This window comes from Emys orbicularis, chromosome 10, assembly GCF_028017835.1.
Source record: "Emys orbicularis isolate rEmyOrb1 chromosome 10, rEmyOrb1.hap1, whole genome shotgun sequence".
Lineage (NCBI taxonomy): Eukaryota > Metazoa > Chordata > Testudines > Emydidae > Emys > Emys orbicularis.
This window is the reverse complement of record NC_088692.1, coordinates 85,086,767-85,110,298: the sequence shown is the minus strand read 5'-3', so window position 1 is coordinate 85,110,298 and position 23,532 is coordinate 85,086,767. Positions and strand designations below refer to the sequence as shown.

Here is a 23,532-nt window from a genome sequence, read left to right as displayed (position 1 = left end):
AATAGCTGCAGTCTCCTGCTGCATATTAAAATGTGCCAAGGAGATAAAATCTTCTCATTTGCCTTATCTAGAAAACCACTTCTCTTCCCCTGTACCCCACATTTGATACCTAGTAGCTCTTCATACATCTATGGAGGCCACACACCACTTTCTTGCTATCTAAAGAGAGATGGATTCACCTTTATTAAACTGTTTTGCTGCAGTACCCCTTCACACCCACTGTCCAACCCCAAATCACACGCCTCCTCTGATTTTTACAGGCAACACTTGCCACCAGCACACACTCATCTCTAAAAATAATTTGTAGCTGCCAGTTTTTATTTAAAGCCCTTATAGTGATGACCTCTGTCACTGCTGTAGTTAATGGCCTATAAGCATTTTCATTAAAAACCCCTCTTTCCGGGTGCTTCAGCATATCTGTGCCACTGTAAAACTCCTCTCCAAGGCTAACACATGGCACTCAAAGCTTCAGGGAATTGGGCAGGAAATTGTATTACAAGTTTGAAGCCCTAAGAGTGCAAAAGCAAAGGAAGTTAATAGTTTCTGGCCTTCCTGAGCTGAAAAACAGCTTAGTTTTATCAGCTGGAGGCATGGAGGCCGTAAGGGGCATCTCCTGTCCCCAGAGCACAGCTCCAGTAATGAGGCTGTGCCCTGACAAGATCCACTGGGTACTTGTGGGACTTGGATTTCTTCCCTAAGCCACAGAGGGAGTCCGTGGCTGTTCGTGCAGTAGCTCCAAGCCTCTGAAACCCCCTTGTGTGGTGGAATGGCTAGAGGATCCAGCTCTCTCCCACGCTGACCCTACAGTTCCCTGGGCTCCGGCATGCAGTGAGCCCCTAAAGAGTACAGCTCTGAAGCTGCAGGAGGGTTTGGCCTCCCTACGCTTGTTCTCAGAATCCTTCCCCTTCCCCTTCAGGAAATTCAGAGTTAGGGATGGAATCCAGGGCTAAAGGGCAATTTTGCTAAAGCGGTACCTTCTTCCTCAGCCGGTTTGCTTTCGGTGTGTATCCAGAATAACTTCACTGACAAAAAGATTGGATAGTTGTTAGCCCTGCAGAACCATCTGGGAGAGGGATTCGGATTGCTTTATGGCTACTGTCTCATCAACAGAATTATCAGCCAGGTCTCAACTGCGGAATCTGTAGTAACATAAGGACCTCGATCCCATAGTGAATTTATGAGCTGGCAGAGAAGTCATCATTTGGCTATAAAACTGAGCCAATGGGGAATCTCATGAATAAAAAAGGGGAAACACATGATGTAATTTTTGCGTTTTTCTTACTGCAGTTTACACTCAGAGTGTGTCTGCCTGTTGCAGGGTTTTCCATACACCATGTGCTTAAGAACAACAATGCAGGTTTAGAAAAGACACTTAGGCCTAATTCTGTTTTTATTCATTTGTGTGCAAATCCTACAGCGTTTTTGACTTAAGTTTTAAACAAGTTAAGCTCGCAATGTCTGTACTAATTGATATAGGCGTCTGTTGTGATTGCCCATGCAAATGGGGTAATCTTGCATGTCGCTACCATAATTACCCTTTTACTCTCACAGTTACCTTTGTTGGGTGCTGCCACTGCAATTGCATGTACAAATTAGATGCCCAGTTGCGCATGTGTTCTGCATCTAATTTGTTTAGAAATCAGGCACTTAATGTGGGGGGGGTGGAAGTAACTGAAAGCAATTTCTAATATATTTTATCTGATATTTTTAGAAATTAAATGAGGCTGTTTGCCTTAGATTATGGCACAGGCCGAGAGCCTTATAAAACTGATTAAGGGAGAAGGTTCTGATCTTAAAGTCTATGAGAAGACCTCTGAACTCCAGTGACTACTTGATCTTGTTCTTGCTTTAGTTTGTTCACCTGGCTTTTATGGGCATCATTGCAGTCAAGCATGTCCCCCGTGTGTGCACAGCAGCGGGCCTTGTCACCATGTTACTGGACGTTGTGATTGTTTGCCTGGATTCTTTGGCTCACTCTGCAACCAAGGTACCGATCCCAAGATACTCTCATGCCTACTTTTTCCTACATTTATGTGCAAGGGACTCTTTGCAGCAAGAACTCTTACAGACCGCTTTCAAGTTATCTGGTTTGTTTTTTAGTCTCAGCAGTTTAGATCACAAGAAACTGTTTTACTTCACAGGCGAAATGCAAATGGGTACTTAGTCATCTTTTTGTAAATATGTTGTACTCTGACATGCATAAATAAAACAGCTCTTCAGCTCAGTATTTAAGCGCATATAAAATGTGACACTTTCTGTAAATAAATCTGCTGTTCTACCATTTCATTTTCCTCCTGTTAATCCTAGTGTATCCTAAAGGTATGATGACACTTTCTAGTACACTTTTTAAACGTAAGAGGCTCACATCAGTTAATATAAATATAAAGGCCAACATGCTGACACTTGGGTACTTAAATCTAAATATAGGGCCAGATAATTTATGCAACCCTTCTTGGCAGTGAACAGCACCTGGCTCCGTGAATGGTGGCATTGAAATCAGGTATTCCTGAACACAAGGAAGGGAGGCAGGAAATTTGTTCCAGGGGCACTTAAATAAAAGTGGCTTGATTTTTCAGAAGTGCAAAGTGACCCCAGCTCCCATTAAAGTCAACCTCTGAGCACCTTTACAAATCCAGCCACTCTTATTGAGCTGTCTAATTTAGGCACCTATGTTTGAAAATGTTGGCCTCAATTTTTTAGTTGTATCCTACACCACCTGCAAGGTCATTGCCATATTGCGCAGGACCTGATTTATTGCCTGCTTCTATGAGTATTTTCTACATATAGAGTTAATAGAGATGACTCTTAATGGCTATTGCTCTGGTGAAGTTACAGGCCTTGAAAAAAATTGAACTGACACTTTTTAATTACCTGCTTTTCAGTGAGTTACAAATTACAGACAGTACTTATGCAAAATCATTAAACACAGATTAAATATAACTGTATGTTTTCTTTTCCCTATGCTTTATATTCGGCTACCCAGTATACCAATTGATGTATTAGAATAAACATACTTCAGTCAATTTGTCCGTTTTATGTGAAAAGTTAGCCAAATTTCAAAGTGTAGAACTGGGCTAATTATCTGGTTAAGAAAACTCAATTTTATTTTTGCTTAACTGTTGAGTACTTCTGGGTTTACTTTGAAATGTTGATCTATCCAGCAGAATCACTTTAAAATATTAATGTCCTAATTAAAATCAAATTGTGTTGCAATTTGTCCTAATGAGTCATCATGTAACTTTATATTTCTAAAAAGAAGGCGGCTAGCATTTTTTCATGGTAGCATATACCTACAGTACACTCTGTAACATCAGAAATTCCATGTATTGAACAGTTTTGCTTAGAATTCTAAGCAGCAAGCAACTGAGCAGCTGTTTTTATAAATATTTTTTCATAATCATGTATCAAATTGGATTGATGATACATTACGGCTGCCAGAACACACCTGACATCTCAGTGGGACTCTTAATCCCACTTCAGAGCTTTTATAACTAATTAACATCACAATCAGGGTTGTTCTACCCACACAATACTTGCATATAGAAGCACTAGTAGTCCTTATTTCAGAGCTGTGTTTAAAAATATCTTGAAGCTAATAATAAATGTTTGTTTGGTGCTCACCACTTGAAAGGAGAGTCGTCATATTAGATCGTAACCAGGTTTCCAAGCCTAAGGAGTGCAACCATGTTAGCAGAATAGTTCTTCTACTCGTTCTGTGTTAACATCCTTTAGTACATGGTACCAGTCTCCGAGCTGGAAGAAAGACAAGCAGATGCTCACACAATCCCACCGCTATCCTCCATCTCCTGTAACCGGAAGTTTCACTTGTGTGATGTGTAGCCTGTTGCCTGTGTCAGTGTCAGAATTCGTATCACAAATCTATTCTCAGGCACTAGTGTTCCATATTGCAGAGTAAATCAACTACATGTTTAAGTAAGCTTTTTGAGAACTGTTATTTAATTTAAAAAAATCCAGCTCTCATTTAAGTGATGCTATCTATTTCCATCTTAAAGATGCAATAAAAATATTGAATTGAAGTACTATGAATAGAGCATGGGATGGAATAATAGGACAGAACACAGGTTGACAGAGCCTTTTAGTTCTTTCTGCGGCTTGCTGGTTTTTCTAACTTCTATTTTTCTTCTTCTTTGCTCTGTGTAGTTTTATCTCTTTTCATTTAGAGGACTATTCTGTTTAGTACATAATTTGAAAGTCAGCTTTATCCCTCTTGGAGATAAGTCTGTAGTTAGACTATATGCTATTGTCCTCTTCACCATTCTTAGGTTTCTGTTGTAGTAAGCGTAGAGGATGGTATACTGTATAAGAGCAAATGAATCACAGCTCAGGATTTCAATCTGCGACTGATTCACATTCAGAATAGATTGAGGTCATCTGCAGTGAATGCATATAAGAAAGCGAGAATAGTTGAAATGATAAAATAGTTGAATAATTCAGAGAAGTGCCTTTTTTGACATCACTATTATTTACAAGGATAGAAGTCCAGTTCTGTTTGTTACATTCTTCACAGAGATGGACTGTGTTTTATCTTGTTTTGAACAGACATCTGTTTTTGTCAGGGAGCACAGCCAATAAGAACCCAACAATTCATTCATTGTGCAGAATAAGACAAATACTGAGCAAAGCTTTCCATCAGTTTTAATGTTAAAGATTTTCTATAATTTTGTAGGAGGTTAAAGACATACCTATCTATTCATTTTTATATTTCTTTGCCTACACTGCAGAGAAAAATCAGACACAGCTTTTTTCCCCATCTTCTTGAGTAAACTGCGCTAGGTGAACCTATAGGAGTAGTTTTGGTTTGTTTTAATTTGTGGAATACCTCTTTTAATAAAGCACATACAGGCATATCTAAGACTTTTGTTGTGATCCATTGATAAACATGATTATTTTTTATGATTTTATCATAATGGTAAAACTTAGCTTACAGTGATGGCTGCGCTTGTAGATAGCTTGATAGATGCTGACTGAGCGAAGCCTGAATTTTCAGCAGTAGCACTTGTGCTTCCTTGTGCCAGACGTCTTTCTCCAAGCTTACATGGTGTAAATATTCAGGCCTTGTTGGCTTGTCCTGCCTTTCCGTTATCCTCCTAGGGCCTGATTCTGCAAGGTGCTGAGGGTCCCAACTCCCATTGACTTTGCTGAGCGTTGGGAAGCTCGGGGGAGATTTTCAGAAGTGCCTACAGGATTTAGAAGCACAAGTTCCATATCTCCCTCCTCATGTCATGTTGAGAGTTGCAGGATTTAATGCAGTCTTGTTGTCACATCAGTCTCTTCTATCATGAAAATAATTTTACACTTCTTCACACGTATACGCTTAGTTGTACAGCTAGTGATCTTGTGAAGGGGGATTGTATATTATAGGCAAATTCCCTGCTGGTTTGTAGGCTGCTGTGCATCCCAATATGAGAGACTTACACTCTGTGCATTAATGACTTCAGGTACTCCGGTTGTTTACCTTTCCACCTAAGACATCAGTGCCAGGTTAAAAAGAAATGTTTTCGATTCCTCATAATATGCATCACATTAATGAGACTCCCATTCTTGGGCCAGACAGGCAGAGCACAGATAATTGGTGTGTCAATAACTTCCAGTGCTCTGCTGAAAGATGTGCAGTATTGTTCTTTGGTGTTCCAAAGATTTATTCACAGAAAGCTTGCAGTAGCATGCAGGGCAGATGCAGTTAGCTCCTCAGTTGTAGCTTCCAGCTATATTCAGTCCACATTCCTGGATCTCAACGTGAATAAGTCTAGCCTTCTTGAGACTATTTTGCTAGGACATTGTTTCCCAAACTTGGGACACCGCTTGTGTAGGGAAAGCCCCTGGTGGGCCGGGCCGGTTTGTTTACCTGCCGTGTCCGCAGGTCCGGCCGATCGCGGCTCCCACTGGCCGTCGTTCGCTGCTCCAGGCCAATGGGAGCTGCTGGAAACGGCGCGGGCCAAGGGATGTACTGGCCGCCGCTTCCAGCAGCTCCCATTGGCCTGGAGCAGCGAACCACGGCCAGTGGGAGCCGCGATCGGCCGGACCTGTGGACGCGGCAGGTAAACAAACCGGCCCGGCCCGCCAGAGGTTTTCCCTAAACAAGCAGCAAACCAAGTTTGGGGAAACACCATCCTAGGAGAGCCCACCATTAGGACATTCTTTTCCTGATATTCAGCGTAAGTTATTCCTTTCCTTAATTTAATCCCAATCATTGTAGAATCAAATAAATGTAGGGCTAGAAAAGACCTCAAGAGGTCCTCAAATGTAAAGCAGGACCAAGTATACCGAGATTGTCCCTGACAGATGTATGTCTGGTTATAATCCCTTGAGCCACCTTAACAGTCCCATTCCTTCTTTGGAGTTTTCTTCCCTCTGAAGGCATCATTTGGCCGACTCCTTAAATCAGTCCCTTCTGCCCCCTCAGTTATGTCTCTGAATTCCCTTCAATTTGTTTTTCTCTTTCTGGTACTGCAGTGCCTACAACTGATTGGTCCGCCCCCTCCCTTTCTTTAATTTCTTTCAGTTATTGTAATCTTAGGTGTTACTGGTAACCACCTTTTCAATCAGAAATATGGGGTTTGAGGTGCCAATGTTACAAGAACGTGTTTTATACCCAGAATGTTGCCAGCCAAAATGGACTTGGTTAGCTTCTTCCTTCTAGGGTTTTTTTGTTTTGTTTTGTTTTGTTGTTGTTGTTGTTTTTGGAGTAAGAGTTGTCCCTGTTTGACTTACACCCTTTCTAGGACAGGTAAATATCATTATTACTTTTAACCAGTAATCGCTAGCCATTAAGTCATATTATTTCCTAACACTTGTGCCTTGTATTTCTACAGTGTGTGCCAGTGGAAGGTATGGGAAGAACTGTGCTGAGGTCTGTCAATGTACCAACAATGGCACATGCAATCCTATTGATGGAACTTGTCAATGTTTTCCGGGATGGATAGGGAAAGACTGCTCTCAGAGTAAGCAAAATTTTGGTTTTTACATATCTTATTTTAAGTTTATTTGAGTTTTAAATGCTCTAAAGTTAAGGACAAAAATGATATTTCCAGGGAAATCCCTAAAGTGTTCTAGCAGCCAGTGCTTTATTCTCTTTATAGCTTATTTCTTTTAATTAATCTGTTAGCTTTGGCTTGAATTAGCTTCTGCATTGGAATTTGCATGGATAGTTACTAGCTCCTATGATTGTATAGCAAGGTCACAAGCTCTTCTCAGTAAAGAAAGATCCATGCTCCCTTTTAATTTCTAGTTGAATTCCATTTTTAATCACTTTCTTTCACCTATTACATGAGAAATTATTAGCCAATAAATGTTTTCAGGTACCAGGCCCACACCGTTGAGAAATTCAGAAGATGATATATTACCTATTAAATGTAATTTAATTGTAAAAGGCAATGTGGGTTTGGAGGGATGCATAGCTTCTTGCTGAAAATTGCCCAGGTAGAAGATGGACATTTGCTGATCCCAAAGTGTCATTTCCTGAACATGTTCCTTAATTGAAGACAGATCACAGTGGGAAGCAATATCGTATCATTCCGAAATGTTACTTCATATTCAGGATACAACTAGTGTATTAGACAGCATTCAGAATAAAATATATTAAACTTTGGGTGATAAAGTATGAATCGGATAAAAACAGATGGCTGTAATTTTGCTATTATTGTGTGCCTTCCACAGGCAGAATATTGCTGTCATTCAAAAAAATAAAAAAGGCTGTAAACTCCATGGATTGTTCATTATATTTAACCATGTAATTGGGAAATGACTGTTAGTGTCTGTTAACCTTGAAAAAAAATTGGGTTTTTTGCTTGCTGAGTGGGACCTGATGGTTTCTTCGGGGTTAGAAAATGTGAAAGTTACCAAAATGAACTCGGCATTCTAGCTGATATAGTTCTAGGGCTGTCTACTGCAATCATTGAAGTCAATAGGTAAATTCTCCCACAAAGAAATGGGATCAGACCTCCCAAACACCGAGAGTTACTTGGGGCGGCTGAGAGGGGGAGCTGCAAAGGAGACGGTTGTGGCTCCTGGATCCCAAAGCCAGTTCTAAAGCAACTGGAGAAGTGTGCAAGTCTCCTCTCACAAAGGTAATGTAGCCAGATGGGCATTTCTGCTGGGTTCTAGTGTGAATACCTTGCACCAGATCCTCCCCTAACTTGCACCTTGTGAATTCAGTGATTTCTTCTGCAGTTTAAGTCATCTTTCCTGTATATCTTGGCCACCCACTTAGGTAGGTCTGTCATACACCAGAACCCAGTTATTTACCTTCCAAGCTGCTGCCAGTGGAATTTCATGGGCTGGCTAGCGCACAGAGATTTGTGTACAACGTATGTGGCAGCATGGCTAACTCCACAAACCCTAACACAGCGGTTGTATCCCTCTCTCACAAACTGAGCGCCCACAACACCGAAAGAGGGAGAACTCTGCATATCAGGCGGCATGGACATGTTCACCACTGCTATATGTTCAGGTTGTCTGTGAACTATTTCTTGCCTTATAAATTCATGTCTTCAGTATGAATCAATGGAAATCAATGATTTTTCTTTGAAAGGCAGCAAAAATATAGGTGTTATGCTGAAGGGTTATTAACTGGTTGGATCTTTTTATCTGGTACCAATAACTATGTAACTTACTGCAGTCACAGGAAGAGGCTTAACACGCTAACTTTTGAAAAAGCATTAGCATACTCGAAGACCTTAATTTATCTAAAAAAAATCCTCATCAACATAAACAATTGGATGTTATGGATTTGAATTTACACTTCGCGTTCTTTACTCTTTTACAACATTTCACTACTGCTCTATAGTACAAACGAAGTCAGTAGTTTTAGTACTTGATTGCAAATCAAATGTAAACTGTGAATAGCTGTGTTGTATTATGCAGGAATTCCAGAATATGAGGGGGGAAATTAAATTACTTTCATATCTTAAAACTCTGTCTAAATTGACTCTGCAGATAAAAGCCAGTGAGGCAATAAGATTGAATAGAATATTTAGAGCAATATGCTGTTTGGATCATGGAGATATACCTATCTCATAGAACTGGAAGGGACCCCGAACGGTCATCGAGTCCAGCCCCCTGCCTTCACTAGCAGGACCAAGTACTGATTTTGCCCCAGATCCTTAAGTGGCCCCCTCAAGGATTGAACTCACAACCCTGGGTTTAGCAGACCACTGTAGCACCTCACAACTTTAATGTGTTTCTCCTCAGAACACACCTGTGAGGTAGGGCAGTGTTGTTATCCCCATTGCACAGATAGGAAACTGAGGCACAGAGAAACTAAGCGACTTGCCCCTGGTCACACATGAAGCCTATGGCAAGATAGGGGATTGAACCAGTGGCTCCCAAGTTCTAGGCCAATGCCCCTGCACATATGGATCAAAAATCTTGAACCTACAAATTGACCTGGCTGATGGACCAGTGTACCAATATGTAGCTCCATTGATTTCACTGGGTGTAAGGATCTACCAGCATGGATCAGGTTGCAGGATGTGGGCCTAAATTTGAAGAAGGTTTTCCTTGGCTTGAAGCTAATTGCTGTTGTCATGAAATCCCTGTATTAGAAAGTAAGCTCTGCAGTGTGTAGGAGGCTGTCTTTGTACCTTTGTGCAGCACCAAGCATGTTGTCATCACTTAACAACCATCAGTAATAATCACCTGTTAGTCTGAGTTATTAATTGCACTCTCTCTCTCTTTGTAGCTTGTCCAGCTGGTTTTTGGGGACCAGATTGCTTTCACACGTGCAACTGCCACAATGGAGCAATGTGCAATCCTTACGATGGAGAATGTAGATGTACCGCTGGTTGGACTGGGCTCTACTGTACTCAGCGTAAGGCTTTTAGAGACACTGTTCACCTGTCGGTGAATCTACCAGAGTATATGCTGCTACCTTGTGTCAGTTCCGGGCATTACAACACTGTGTGTTAATACACACGCTAGCATCTGCGAATCATTTTATCATATCACACACAAAAAAGGCCCGTCGGTATTGAACGTCCATAATAAAAGGGCACCAGCCACATAGTTTTGTGACTTATTTTCATATTTTCACAAGCTGTAAGTAAGATCCAGGCCTTTAAATGCCCTGATACCTAGAGCCTAGTCCAGACAAAAATACAGCAGGCTTCTTGACCTGTCAAGGCCAGGTTTCAAGCCTTGAGCAGGTTCCTGTAAGAGAGAAGGTGGAATTTTGGAGGGCATGCAAGAAGCTCCCGTCATTTGCAAATAACTGATTGATCTGTAGCCTTTAAGATCGTTTCTCTCTGTAAGCATCTTCTTTTACTCTTTAAAAGTACAGTTTATATAGATGGTCAGGTTTTCCTTTGAATCACTAAAGAGGCAATTCTGAAAGATGCGGGGAAACACTGTCCAAGAACATTGACTGGAGGTTCCTCTCTGCATTTAGAGTAACAAAAAATATTATTAAAAATTTGTAGATCTTAAAACACTTTGTACTTTTAATGCTACTAAGTTTATGTTTGTGTATTTCTGATTCTTTCCTTGTCCTGATTTTTGACAGGTTGCCCAGCTGCCTTTTATGGAAGAAATTGTGCCAATGTTTGTCAGTGTCAGAACGGAGCAGATTGTGACCACATCACTGGGCAATGCACATGCAGAACTGGATTTACGGGCAAACAGTGTGAGCAAAGTAAGCAGCAACGTTTCTTCATTTTCCATGTCTCCTGAGGTGTTTTTCACTTTAGAACCTTGGTGGAAATTATAGATGTGGTACTGCTCGCAATTCAGCTTGAAAGAGGTTTGCTGTAATGAACATATTCCCTGAATTTCTTTGACAAACTGGGAAATGTTCAGGCTGATCACTAATCTTCTCTTTGTTTTCTACTGTAGTTTGTCAGGTTTAAAGGAATGGAACACGGGTTTGTCTCCCAAATAGAAATCAATACAGAATGACAGGCTTCATGGAGCGTCTCTGCCTTTGGGTTCTAACAGTGCCAGGCTTCCTGGAGCTTTATCTGTCTTGGGGTTCTAACTTGGCACTGGGCAGTCAGTAACAAATCATGCTTTTTCTTGACAAAATGCTTGCTAAGTAGCAAAATATGGAATAATCTGATGTTTCCAAATATAATGCTTTTTAAAATTAAAATACTCGTAAGTCATGGAGGGATATCAGAGATGGAAGAGACCTATGAATTCATGGAATACGTCCTCATGACAGTGCAGGGATAGAGTGAGTTCCCGGAGGCAGGTCTATCAGATATTAAACTGATACTGCACTTGGTCCTTTGAGGCATTTCAGCCTGTTTGTGGGACTGTGGAACAGTACAGCGAATTCAGTGTAAAACTGGGACAGCTGAATGAAAAAGGAGTGGGGGTGGGGTGGGGTGGGGCAGTCCTTCCTAGTAAGAAGCTACAGGCATGCTCTCAAATTTGTGCTCAATGATTTTTGCCTCCTTGAATCCCTTCGGTGTTATCCCAACAAGTCCTTTATCTCACCTCAGTACACAGAGCATTTGCTGCGGAGCTCCTGTTAGTACTAATAAAATAATGTGACAGATTTTCAAAAGCCCATGCAACAGCTGTGTCCACAGTTGTGCATGCAAATCAGCTAGTTAGACATGCAGTCAGGAAGCTGTACATGCAAATGTGAAGTATTGCAGACCCAGTGGTCATGTGTTCATTGACTTTTGGAATGTGTGCATCGTTCCTAGATAACCCTTGGCTTTCGGAATTACATGGACTGTAGCGTGGTTTGCATGCCACGCATTTCATGCTATGGAAAGCAAAGAACACAGGCTCTCCTTAGCCACGGGGAAGCAAAGAGCCGCTAAAACAGAAATGTCCCATTTGTGAACCTTACAAATGATTGTCTTTGCATCCCAGGGAGTGTTGGGATGTCAGGACAAAACCTGGTTGGCAAAGCTGGCTCTGAACCATTCGACACTATCCCCAGCTGTAGCCGTCAGGAGGGCCTCGCTGCCCAAGCAGCCGATTCACACACAAGAGTTTTAAGAAACAGGAGGAGGCCTGTCAAAAAGAGACATTTCTATTTATATCTCTGCCTTCCTTCCTTAGGGATTTCTGTAGCACCTGTCGCCCTCTATAGCACCCAGTCACCCTTGCATCGAAGCATTTTCACCAGTCTTCTCTGATTTAGACGCCATGGGGGAAATTTTCAAAGGCACACAGGGCAGTTAGGCCCCTGACTCTCACTGAAAGTCAATGGGAGGTGGGCACCTAGGGCCCTTTTATGCCTTTGAAAAATCTCCCTCTAGTGAGTTGCTAGCACTGCCGTTTTGGGGAATTATTTACTACCGCTAAGGGGTGTTCACTGTGCACCATCCTATCACTGCCCCCACACCTGCAGATATCACTGCTACAATGCACCAGGACTCTTACAGTCACCCTCTGACTTCCATAACCAATATGATATTACAGCAGCTAGAGACTAGAGATGAATTTTAGGCACAGCCTTGGGCAAGGGGTAGTGTGCAAGCAGCCTCAGGTGGCATCGTGCCTCAAGGACAGCCCTCTGAGTAACAAGTCCTCCCCTGCTTCCTCCTTGTTTCCAGAGATTAGTAATTTATTCCTGGTGTATATTCTTGCCAGCAATAAATTGACTGCTCAGTTATTCTGCCCAGTAACTGAGGTCTGGGTGGGAAGGAGCAAGGCGGCTCTGCCCACTCCCTTCCTCTCCCTGCCCGGGGAGATGGCAAGCAGAGAAGTAGCCTCACTTACTCCCATGTGCCTGGACCCAAGGTCCAAGTAGCCCACTTTGGGGATTTTTGCTCCTTAGTCTGAGTCAGAATGGAATCTAACTGAGCCATGGAGCTTTACGCTCTGTTTTTGCTGCTGTTATTGCTTGTGTTTCGTCGGTGTGAAGTGAACCTAAGGAAAGTTTCGCTTTTATGCTGAAAATAGATCAAATGGACAATAGCCTCTTACCAGTAGCTCAAGTAAGTGCATGGCAGTTTTGGAAGGATGGGCATTTAACTAGAGGAGTGAGTGAGTGTTTAACAATGGAATTCAATTTCTTTGCAAGGATGCTGGCATTTGTGATTGTAATTGCTGTCAATTTCTTCCCGGCATATTTAATACCAAGGGCCAAACAACTTCTTCTAACACAGTGTTTCTCAAACTTGGGACGCCGCTTGTGTAGGGAAAGCCCCTGGCGGGCCGGGCCGGTTTGTTTACCTGCCGCGTCCGCAGGTTCGGCCGATCGCGGTTCCCACTGGCCACGGTTCGCTGCTCCAGGCCAATGGGAGCTGCTGGAAGCGGCAGCCAGTACGTCCCTCGGCCCGCGCCGCTTCCAGCAGCTCCCATTGGCCTGGAGCAGCGAACCGCGGCCAGTGGGAGCCGCGATCGGCCGGACCTGCGGACGCGGCAGGTAAACAAACCGGCCCAGCCCGCCAGGGGCTTTCCCTACACAAGCGGCGACCCCAGTCTGAGAAACACTGTTCTAACAACAAAGAATAGGGTAGGGGATCCTGCATGTGTTGTACTTGAATAATTACCAGCTTGTCTAATGTAGTAAATCAAAAGAGAATTCCCACACACTTATTTGAATTCCAAATATAGGGTGAAATCCAGCTCATCTTCCTCATGACATTAGTCCAATTGATTTCTTTGCTTGCATACTGGTGTATGCCTAGCTGATATTGTAGAGACAAGATGGGTGAGGCAATATCTGGACCAGCTTCTATTGGCGAGAGAGACAAGCTTTTGAGCTTGTACAGAGCTCTGCTTCAGATGATATTGTAACATTTCTGCCAGAATTGCAAATAAAATCCTAGAAAATAATATCCGCGAGCTTCTAAGTATGTGTTCTTTTATTCATCCTTTCGGATATATGTGTATATATTGATGAGATGCATTAATGTGTTTGCCTGTGTGTGCCATGCAAGAACATGTGTAACTAGTTTGCTCAGTTAGAGATTGCGTACAAGAGGCTCATTGCCATCTTAGTTGTCCATTTGTATGCACACTTATTGCAACTGCGCATGCAATAGGAACATAACCACCTAGGAAATTCCATACTGGAACAGACGAGTGGTCTGGTCAATCCAGCATCCTGTCACCAACGGTGGCCAGTACTAGATGTTGCAGAGGAAGATGCAATAGGCATTTATGGGGTAACCTGCCTTCACTGAAGGCTTCCTCCTCCCCCATTAGTTGGAGCTTGCCTGATGCCCTGAAACCTAAGGGTTTCTGATGCTTCCCAAACTCGTTTTTATTTTTAATATTTACAGTCACTCTCAACGTTCTTGATATCCTTACGAAAGGGTAAACTTTCTTGGAACCCTGCAAAGATCGGACACAGCATACAAATCCAAATACCATTTTTGTGCCTCATTCTGAAAACCTAGCCTTTGAGTTGATATCAAACTGGGCACTAATTAGAACAATTTTATTTTTCTCATCTAGGAATTTGCATGCATAATGAGAGAGAAACAATTGTATAACTTATTAAATATGTTACGAATCATTATACAGATACTGGCTAATATTAACGTTTGGCTACAAGAAGTTACTTATCTAAGGTTGACATTGGGAAGGTGTCATCATGCTGTGCCATTTGCTCATAGTAAAATATAGGAAGTCGTATCTTAAAACCAGTAACATTTATTATAGAGAAACATAGCAACTGTATATATATATATATATTCAATAATGCGCCTTCTTTATATAAAGTAGTAGGAGTTGCCAGAACTTGTTTACGGGCTTTCTTTCAATTTGTTATTGAATGTTGCCTGAAGAAGCATAATAAGCTGCCTACAGATTTATTGTAATAGGCCATCATGGTAATTGTATGAATAAATTTCTCAGTTAGACATTCAATCATTTTGTCTGTGATAGAAATACAGGAAGTCTAATATCATATTAGCAGAGCAAACCAAACCATTCAGATGCTCAATTTTGTAATTCCATCTGCACGATTCTGTCTATCTTTTGGTATTAGTGGAGGTAATTATGAATGTATGTGGTCTTTTAATAAAAATCTATTGGGTTCTTATAAATATACATTAAAAATCACATTTGCAACTCTTCTGGAAAAGTTCTACACTACAGAATTTAATGGAGAATGATAACCTCTGTCTAGAATTTTTAAACATCTTCTGAAATTCTGTAGAATGAACCTGTAGGCATTTAATGCAATTGTTAGGGAGATTTTTTCATTTCTGTAGAACCCTATCGATTTCATCCCCATAAAGTCCTATCAGACTATTCCAGAAGTAAAATTAAAACCCACTAACTAGCACACCAGGCTATTATTATTGTTGTTTATTTGTGTTACCTTGGCCCCTAGGAGTCCTAGTCATGGACCAGGACCCCAGTGCGCTAGGCGCTGTACAAACACAGAACAAAAAGACAGCCCCTACCCCAAAGAGCTTACAATCCTAAGTATCAGACAAGAGACAATGGTGGATACAGACAGGCAGGGTTGTACAAGGGAACAATAAATATAGAATATTTACCTCCTGTATTAAAATATTAAGATGAACTCTGTGGGTGAAATCCTGGCCCCACTGATGACAAGCTCAGATTTCCCCCTTCCTTGATAAAAGTAATAAGGTTCTTTCCAATCCTTGTATTTGAATTTACAGAGTGTCCACCTGGATCATTCGGTTATGGTTGCAAACAGCTATGCGAATGCATGAATAATGCTACATGTGATCATGTCACTGGTACATGCTACTGTAGTCCAGGCTTCAAAGGAATCAGGTGCGATCAAGGTATGATGAAATTCTGTGCTTTTTAAAAAAAAAAGTGCTTTCTTAAAAAATAAACCTTGAAATATGACTTGTGCTATTCAATTTACAGTGTGTTATGAATTATTTTTAACAGCGGCTCTTATGATGGAAGAATTAAATCCCTATACTAAAATTAGCCCCGCTCTCGGATCAGAGAGGCACTCAGTGGGAGCAATCATTGGAATTATTATTCTCCTTCTAATTATTATGGTTTTGCTGGCACTGTTTGTGTGGTATCGACGGAAACAGAAGGAGAAGGGGCATGACATGCCAAGTGTATCTTACACTCCAGCCATGAGGATGACTAATACAGATTACTCACTTTCTGGTAAGGGTCTTTTTATGTTAATCAAATGGGGATTCACATTACTCTCAGTTGGAAAAAATGAGTTTGTTGTGTACAATATGCAGCACTTTGCTTCAGGAATAATTGTACCTATATTCTTCCTCCAAATGCTGTGAGCTTTTACACTCACTAAGGGATTGGGGGGCATGCCTAACGCACAGCTTGATATCAACTAGGTAGCATATGAAAAAATAACTACAGTGTACTGCCAGGGACCATGGCATGATGTGTGCAGTGTTTAATATATAGGGCCCAGCCCTGCAGCCCTTACACGGACTGCATTCCCCATTGAAGTCAATAGGAGTTTCCCCTGGGAGGAGCTGCAGGATCCAGGTTATTAAAGTGAGGAATGGGATGACTGTGTTAATTGTGGGATTTTATCTGACAGTGGCATCTTCTGTTTTGGGAGGGAAGATTTGCCCCCTCCCACTTGGTGTCACTTTCTTCTCCGCAGCCCCTGTCTGCCATCCTCTTACCAGCTGATGAAGATGGGTGAGAGAAAAACCAAGCTCTTGTGATGGTCTAAAGGGAGCTTTAATAGTAGCTGGGCAGTTCTGCTCATTTGTTTTCTTTATCTTCAGTAGTTGGAGGAAGCTCTTCTTGATGGCTTGGCTAGGTTTTGGAGAAATTTACCTTTTCTTTAGTGACCTTTCCCCCCCCTCTCGGTTCTTCCTTCACTAACATAGAGTAGGATGCTCAATGATGAATTCTCTGCTGGAAGGTTGTATCCTGCCACCTGTAGGGAGCTCCCTATAAGCATTAGCCCTCTACCTGTGGTTTGTCCCTTAAATGGCTGAGAGACTGGAGCTCCTGCTCTTGAGGTGAACAGAGGCTTCGGGAACTGGAGATCTAGCACGTGTGTTTTCACCAGTCCTGCATTGCCCTCAGAGTCCTGCTACTCACTGCTGTGTCTGACTTGCGGTAGCCACCATGGCGACATGGAGAAATCATGCCCTGTGTGAAAGGAATTCTTTTGGGTGTGAATTGCTGCCAGTTTGTGGACATAACTGTCTATGAAGGACATGGAAGGGGGCCTGTCCATGTCCAACAAAGTCAGAGCTGGTCAGCCTCACTCACAACTTGGATGTGTTCAGTTGCTAGGTTCTACAAAGGTATCAAGACTTCAGTTCTGATGGCATGTGCATGCTTGGCTATCCTAGAACCATAGGGTTAGAAGGGACCACAAGGGTCATCTAGGCTAACCCCCAAAGATGAGACGAGATGATATGCAGCATCTCAGACTTTGGCTTCTCATCCACTCAGACTGAGCTCTTCTCTGGTCCACCTAGCCTTCCTCACCTGGTAGCTACAAGATAAAATCCACCGACAATAGTCCTCGGATCTCCTCTGCCTATCTCTCTTGTTGGATTTTAGTCACAATGTACGTATCTCTCTGATGGAGCTGCCTATTTGGGTAGACTGTAGTGTGGGACAGTTGCCAAAGAGGGCTCCTCTGACCATCAGGCCAGAGACCAGCACAGTTTGGCATGCAGTTTGCCACTTCAACAGAATCGGAAAAGCCAAGCTGTGAATCCCCAATAAGAGAAGTGTTGCAACAGGGCTGACGGTGAATAGGTATGAAGTCAAAGCCAGCCAACCCTCCCCTAAGTGGAGAGGAACGTTCTGATCCTCTCGGCCGTTCATTTTCTTTCAGGTTGGTTTTAATTTCTTTACAAGGTTTAATCAACTTAATATATTTGTTTGGTTTTATAATTAATGGCACCCAGTATGTGCAAGAGGCGCATTGGAAAATAGAGGAATATTGCTGTAGTTTTGAATTGCTGGGCAGAGCTGGTCCAGCCAGACAGGGGAGTGAGAATTGCATCCGTTCCCTTTCCTCTTCGATTTGCTGCAAATGGAGAACTCCTCAGTTAAACCTGATGGCCTCCCAGTCGGACGTTCTTCATCAAGTCAAAAGATCTGCTAGTGCTGGGAGTGAACACTGCCTCTCTCACCCCTGCAAATTACACCTAACCGACATCTCCTCTGCCCATGCCACGTAGACAAAGCCATTAAGATTGTGGCAGCCCAGGACTAGCCCAGGAGACCTTGCTTTCGCAGGCTGCTGAATCTCTTTAGACCACATTCTCCATCCCCCCCTGACTTGTAACTTTCCATCCCAGGATTCATTATGCCCTCGTCACTTGTACCTGTTGGCCTAGCTCTTGAGCAGCCGCACATGCAGCGGGAAAGGGTCATGGGGATGGGTGACTTCCAGGCTGCTGCACAAATATAGGAGCTCTACATCTTCCACATGCTGCAGCATCTGGGACACCTTCGGGACCTGGTGCAAGGATAGAAAATAAATCCTTTTACATGTGACAGTCGTGCCCTGTTCCAGGGTGGCCCAGTTACAGGCCGACGTGCCAGCTCCTTGTTGTTCCAAGTAGCAGATACTGGGGCTCGGCGTCATTGTCTAGGCTTCCCTTGAGGGACACTGGATAATAATTACTTTAGTTCTTCCAAGTCCATCTCATCCTGTCCGATGGAAGCTAGAGCTGGGGGGTTTTAGGTTTGGGTTTGGATGTTTTTGAATTTTTCCTTATATGATTTTTTGACAATAGAGTTGTTATTGCTGAGGAACCTGTAACTGAGCAGGGTCAGCCAAACCTTTTTGCTGGGGTCACAAGAACAGTGCTTCCCCTCCTCCCCCCTGCGTCTCCATGTGCTGGTAGGAAGATATATCATGCTGTCTGACCTGGCTGTTCTATCCGCTCTCTTTGTGAAAATCTCCTATTGGTGTCAAAAATAGTTCTGCAGAGCTATTCATTTTCATAGGCCTTCATTTTCAAAGGGCCTGATGCGAAGTAACACATGTGGACTCCATGCAATTCCCTGCCCAATTATGACTGGGCCCGTCAACTCCGCCCCCAGCTATCTTCTGCCTGTCTGTAAGGCCCTGAACTTTGACCCCTTCCCTCACCTGTTTGGGATGCTCAGCATCCTCTGCTGCCTACTCCTTCTATAACCCAGAAAGCCAGGAGGTGGAGCACAGAGAAGGAAATAGGGGGCTAGTGATTCAGACAGGAGCACAGATAGGGAAGGCTGGCAGTCTGGCTGGAGGGGTGGGGTAGGGCCGGGGGGTTGTGGTGGGAAGGGGGCAGTGAACCTTGAGGATAGGACTTAGAGGTTTTTAAGGTCAGGCTTGACAAAGCCCTGGCTGGGATGATTTAGTTGGGGATTGGTCCTGCTTTGAGCAGGGGGTTGGACTAGATGACCTCCTGAGGTCCCTTCCAACCCTGATATTCTAGGATTCTATGACTTCAGTGCCACCACTCATGTCACCTACACCTCAGGCTGACACTGGAATTCTGTACATGGATTGAGGGCACAATAGGATAAGGTCATTTCTACCCACTCCCGGGTACCTACAGTGACTCTCTAGTCCTCCTCACCCCTATGGAGCAGCTTCTTACCTAGCCGTAGCCACGCTGCCACCAGCTAGGAAGTATGAAGCGTCAGTGCCCAGGGACGTCAGTGGAAATTTGGCTGAATAAGGACTGCATGATCAAGCCCGAAGTGGGTCAGCTCCACAACATGGTTATCCTCTGTGCTGTGCACAAATTGTGATGCCAAGACCATTATTTTGCTAGTTTTCTTTAGTGGCCTAGGGCTGCTCCTGTGTCTGGAGTCTGTCTGCTCCCTTTCGGCTCGCTGGCTCCCAGAGATGTAGAGTAAACAGTGAAATTCCTTTCCAAAGTCACATATTATTTTAGTTCTGAGAGATGGTGTGAGAGCTTTGACTTTTAAACATTATTGAGGCCAAAAATCCATGCTCATGTGTAGTAGAGATTATAAAAACAGAGGGCCCCATGGGCAGCCCTTAGACTATTTTGCATCAGTGGACAAAGAATGTGGCAGTAAAATAGACTCTCTGCTCTCAGCTCTGCCTGGCTAACGATGGGAGAGAGAGCAATCCCAGGCAGGGAGAGCAAAATATTGGCTCTGAACTGCATCACGTGGCTCTGAAAGCAGAAGTTCTCCCCGAAGCTTGAAAGCAAGTATATACGCCCAAAGATGAGAACTATACACTCACTTCTGGCAGAGTATTTTAAACCACATATCACAGAACTAGAGCTATAACAGGGGGTCACATTATTTTTACTGTGTCTGAGGGTCTGTCTACACTACAATTAAAAAAAACCTGCGGCTGGCCTGTGCTAGCCGACTCGGGCTTACTGGGCTTAGGCTCAGGCTACGGGCTCGATTAACTGCAATGGAGGGATTTGGGCCCATACTGCAGCCCGAGCTCTGGGATCTTCCCACCTCACAGGGTCCTAGAGCCGGGGTTCCAGCCCGAGCCCAAACGTCTACACTTTAATTAAACAGCCCCTTAGCCCGAGCCCCGCAAGCCTCTGTCAGCCTGCACAGGCCAGCCACTGGTTTCTAATTGCAGTATAAACAGCCCCATAATGCTTTAGAGCTGAGGGGGTTTTCGTTTCTGTGATATATTTTAAGGATTCCTCCAACTACATGTTTTTGTTCATTTGTTTGCACTAAGGGTGAGGACCAGCACGAAGTGCTACGGGGCTAAGTGGTGTCCAGGGCTGTGGAGGCTCTTGGCTCAGGGGTGAGTTTCACCCCGAAACCCCCTAATTGTGCAAGCACCATCCCGATAAGTAAAATTGACCCCGCTCCTGCTGCGAAGAGTTCACAATATAACAAAGACATTACAGATGAGGGCCCTGATGCTGCCGTGTGATCTGCTAGCACCAACCCTCACAGTCAGAGTCCACATGCTCCCGTGAGTCTCTGCATGGGTGTAGGAGGCTGCTGCAGCAGATCCTATCCCAGGCTCATGGCCAAGCGATGGAAGAAAACAATACACTGGTGTGTGGTTTGTTTTTTAATTATTTCATTGCTTCCAAATTCCCTCTTTTGTTACCAGACTCTGGGCCTGGCTGCCACTGCCTCACTTTGAATTCTTTGGCCTGATTTCACCAGGGGACATGTGTGAGCAGATCCTTGTGTCCTCCTATTGTTCCACTGTCGTCACCAAGACTCTGGATCGTAACACCTGTACAGTGTCCCATTGAAGTCCGTGAGGGGGGCTGGTGTTGATCCTGCTAGGTGCTGACAGAGGTGCTGGAACTAGGGTGCTGGGGGGGCTACCGGACCCCTTGGCTTGAAGTGGTTTCCATCATATACAGGGTTCACAGTTTGGTTCAATGGCTCTCAGCACCCCCACTATACAAATTGTTCCAGCACCCCTGGGTGCTGAGCATTCAGCACCTTCCAGAATTGAGCCCCTCCACACAAGCACGAGAGGCTATCTTCATGGACCCCTGAGCAGGATAGATCCTTCCATACTAATGTGCATTAACCCTAGCCTGACATCCCTGGGTTTTCACCGGTTGGAATGGATACAAGAGAAGTTGTTTTTCAACGGGGACAGCAGTTGATCTGCACTTGATGCATTTTCAGCCATCATTTATTAGTGCTTCTTGAACAAGTGTGTAGAAGTCGGACACTGCTAGTCAAGGTGAATCCGCCTATGCGGATACTTAATGGAATTGCATAGACGTTGTCATTCTGGGTATGTGGTAGTGCCGGTAGTAAAGGAAGAAAAGGTTTTTGGCAATTCAGACTCATGTATGTATCTCTCAGTGACTACAGACTCCTTAATCCGGCATTGAGTTTGGTATTCGGGCAGCCTGGTAACACGTTTTCAGCTGCTTTTAGCTACTGGTTCTTCTCAGATATGAAAAGGGGCATCACAGATAACAGTGAGGGTTACATGTCAGTATGACTCAGCTGGTTGCATTCACCTCTAGGCCAGGAGGTTATGATTCAAGTCTGTAACTGGGACATACACAATACTGACACATACTTCAGTGAAGCTCTCAGGGGTACTGCCCCATCTGATCTTTTGTAGAAGCTGTCTCGGTGAAAGCTAAAGATCCTCTGTCTTTTAGAAGAGGGGGGGAACCCAAGTATCCCGGAGAACATTCAGTCTCTCAATAAAGCCGGTTCAAGGCTTGTGTGTGAACTACTGTATTTCTGATGAGCACATAATGGCTACCACGTTTGTGCTCCAGTTGCAGTTCTCGTTTGCAGTCGCACAGCGGTGGCCATGTCTTGTTAAATTCGATTGTAAATGTCACAGAATTATAGTCCTAAGAGATGGCAAGGTCCTGGCAGACCGTCTAGGCTCCCTGTCCCCTGCAATGTGCAGCATTGTCCATACTGTATATTCGTTCTGGATCTGTCTGTCTGCATATTTAGATACTTACATAGCCCCTCGCACTGTCGTAGCTGAGTACTTAGGGGAAAGAGTTTAGCTTTTCGGGTGCTGTGGTTAAAGACAAATGCACAAATCCGAGCTGAAGGAGGTTAAATACAAAGACCTGTAAACAAAACCCTGTGTAAGATGTGACCAGAATACAGTACACCAACTTTAATCCTCCAGGCCTGGAATCACAATACTCTGGTGTGATGTACTTTGTTGGCAATAGGTTCACAAAAATATCTGAAACGAAAAGGTTGTATCACAGTTAATGCAAGAATTCAGCTCTATATTGCAGTCAAAGTATATTTGCCGCCATCAGCTGTTCACTAAATTGCTCTGGGTGATCCAGCAACAAGTCTGCATGGTCAAAGGTGTAGGTTCATATGTGCCTCTTTATTCTGTATTCTGCCCTAGCTCTTCTGCTATGTGCACAGTACAGATGAAACCCTACAACTGAATCCTTTGCAAACTAGATCTCCACAAGATGTCAGCAGAGCAAAGTACATGTTCACATGAATATGCACATGTGTTGTGTAAAACTAATCCGTTTGCTCTTTACAGGGCTTTGCCTGTTGTGCTGTTTCTTTTTTTAACCTTTCTAACCTATCATCCTTCCCTTTGCTTTTCAAAGACACATTTCAACAATTTATTGTTAAACTGAAAAAAAAAAATCTGGATTGGTGTTTACAGGAGAACTGCCAGGATAGATACCATGCTACTCTTGGTAAAATATTTTGTACAATGAATAAGTGTGTTCTTAATTAACAAAAGAAATACGGAAATGTGCCTTTAACTCACCAATACAATTACTGATGTTTGCATTTCAGTGGTATAGCACTCCTTCCGTTAAGCCTTTGATCAAAGACAGGTATAGAAAAGATGTTTAACCCTTGGGACAGACATTTACAGGACCTTTCTTTCTAATATTATACACTCGTAATAAAAGGTTGTAATTAAATGTTTCATAAATATTTTTTTCATTAACTGACTGTTAGATGATTTAATCTATAGAAGAAAGTGTTCGATAGACTTGCCATTCTCCAAGTTTTGCATTTCATCTTTAAAATATAATGCACTTTGTCTACCAGAAACTAGTTTTATTTTTCTATTGATGATCTTCAAAAAGATCCTCTGGGATAACAGGATTGCAGTGCTGCGCTGCATCTGAGTACATGTTCCTTAAATATTTTGCTTTTGTGGCTGATTTGTAATCGTTTGTATGTTAATAGTAAAGAATCCACCCCATC

The 23,532-nt window shown here is 43.1% G+C and overlaps 1 protein-coding gene across 2 annotated transcripts in view; it reads left to right on the top strand.

Annotated features, from left to right (window-relative positions):
• MEGF11 (multiple EGF like domains 11) overlaps window positions 1-23,532 on the top strand; it is a 247,273-nt gene that overhangs the window by 189,504 nt on the left and 34,237 nt on the right. For both annotated transcript variants that reach the window (XM_065411954.1, XM_065411955.1), the window contains exons 14-19: window positions 1,853-1,987; window positions 6,834-6,962; window positions 9,701-9,829; window positions 10,520-10,648; window positions 15,564-15,692; window positions 15,805-16,038. In XM_065411954.1, coding sequence (XP_065268026.1) covers window positions 1,853-1,987; window positions 6,834-6,962; window positions 9,701-9,829; window positions 10,520-10,648; window positions 15,564-15,692; window positions 15,805-16,038 — 885 coding nt within the window. The remainder of the gene's footprint in view (window positions 1-1,852; window positions 1,988-6,833; window positions 6,963-9,700; window positions 9,830-10,519; window positions 10,649-15,563; window positions 15,693-15,804; window positions 16,039-23,532) is intronic.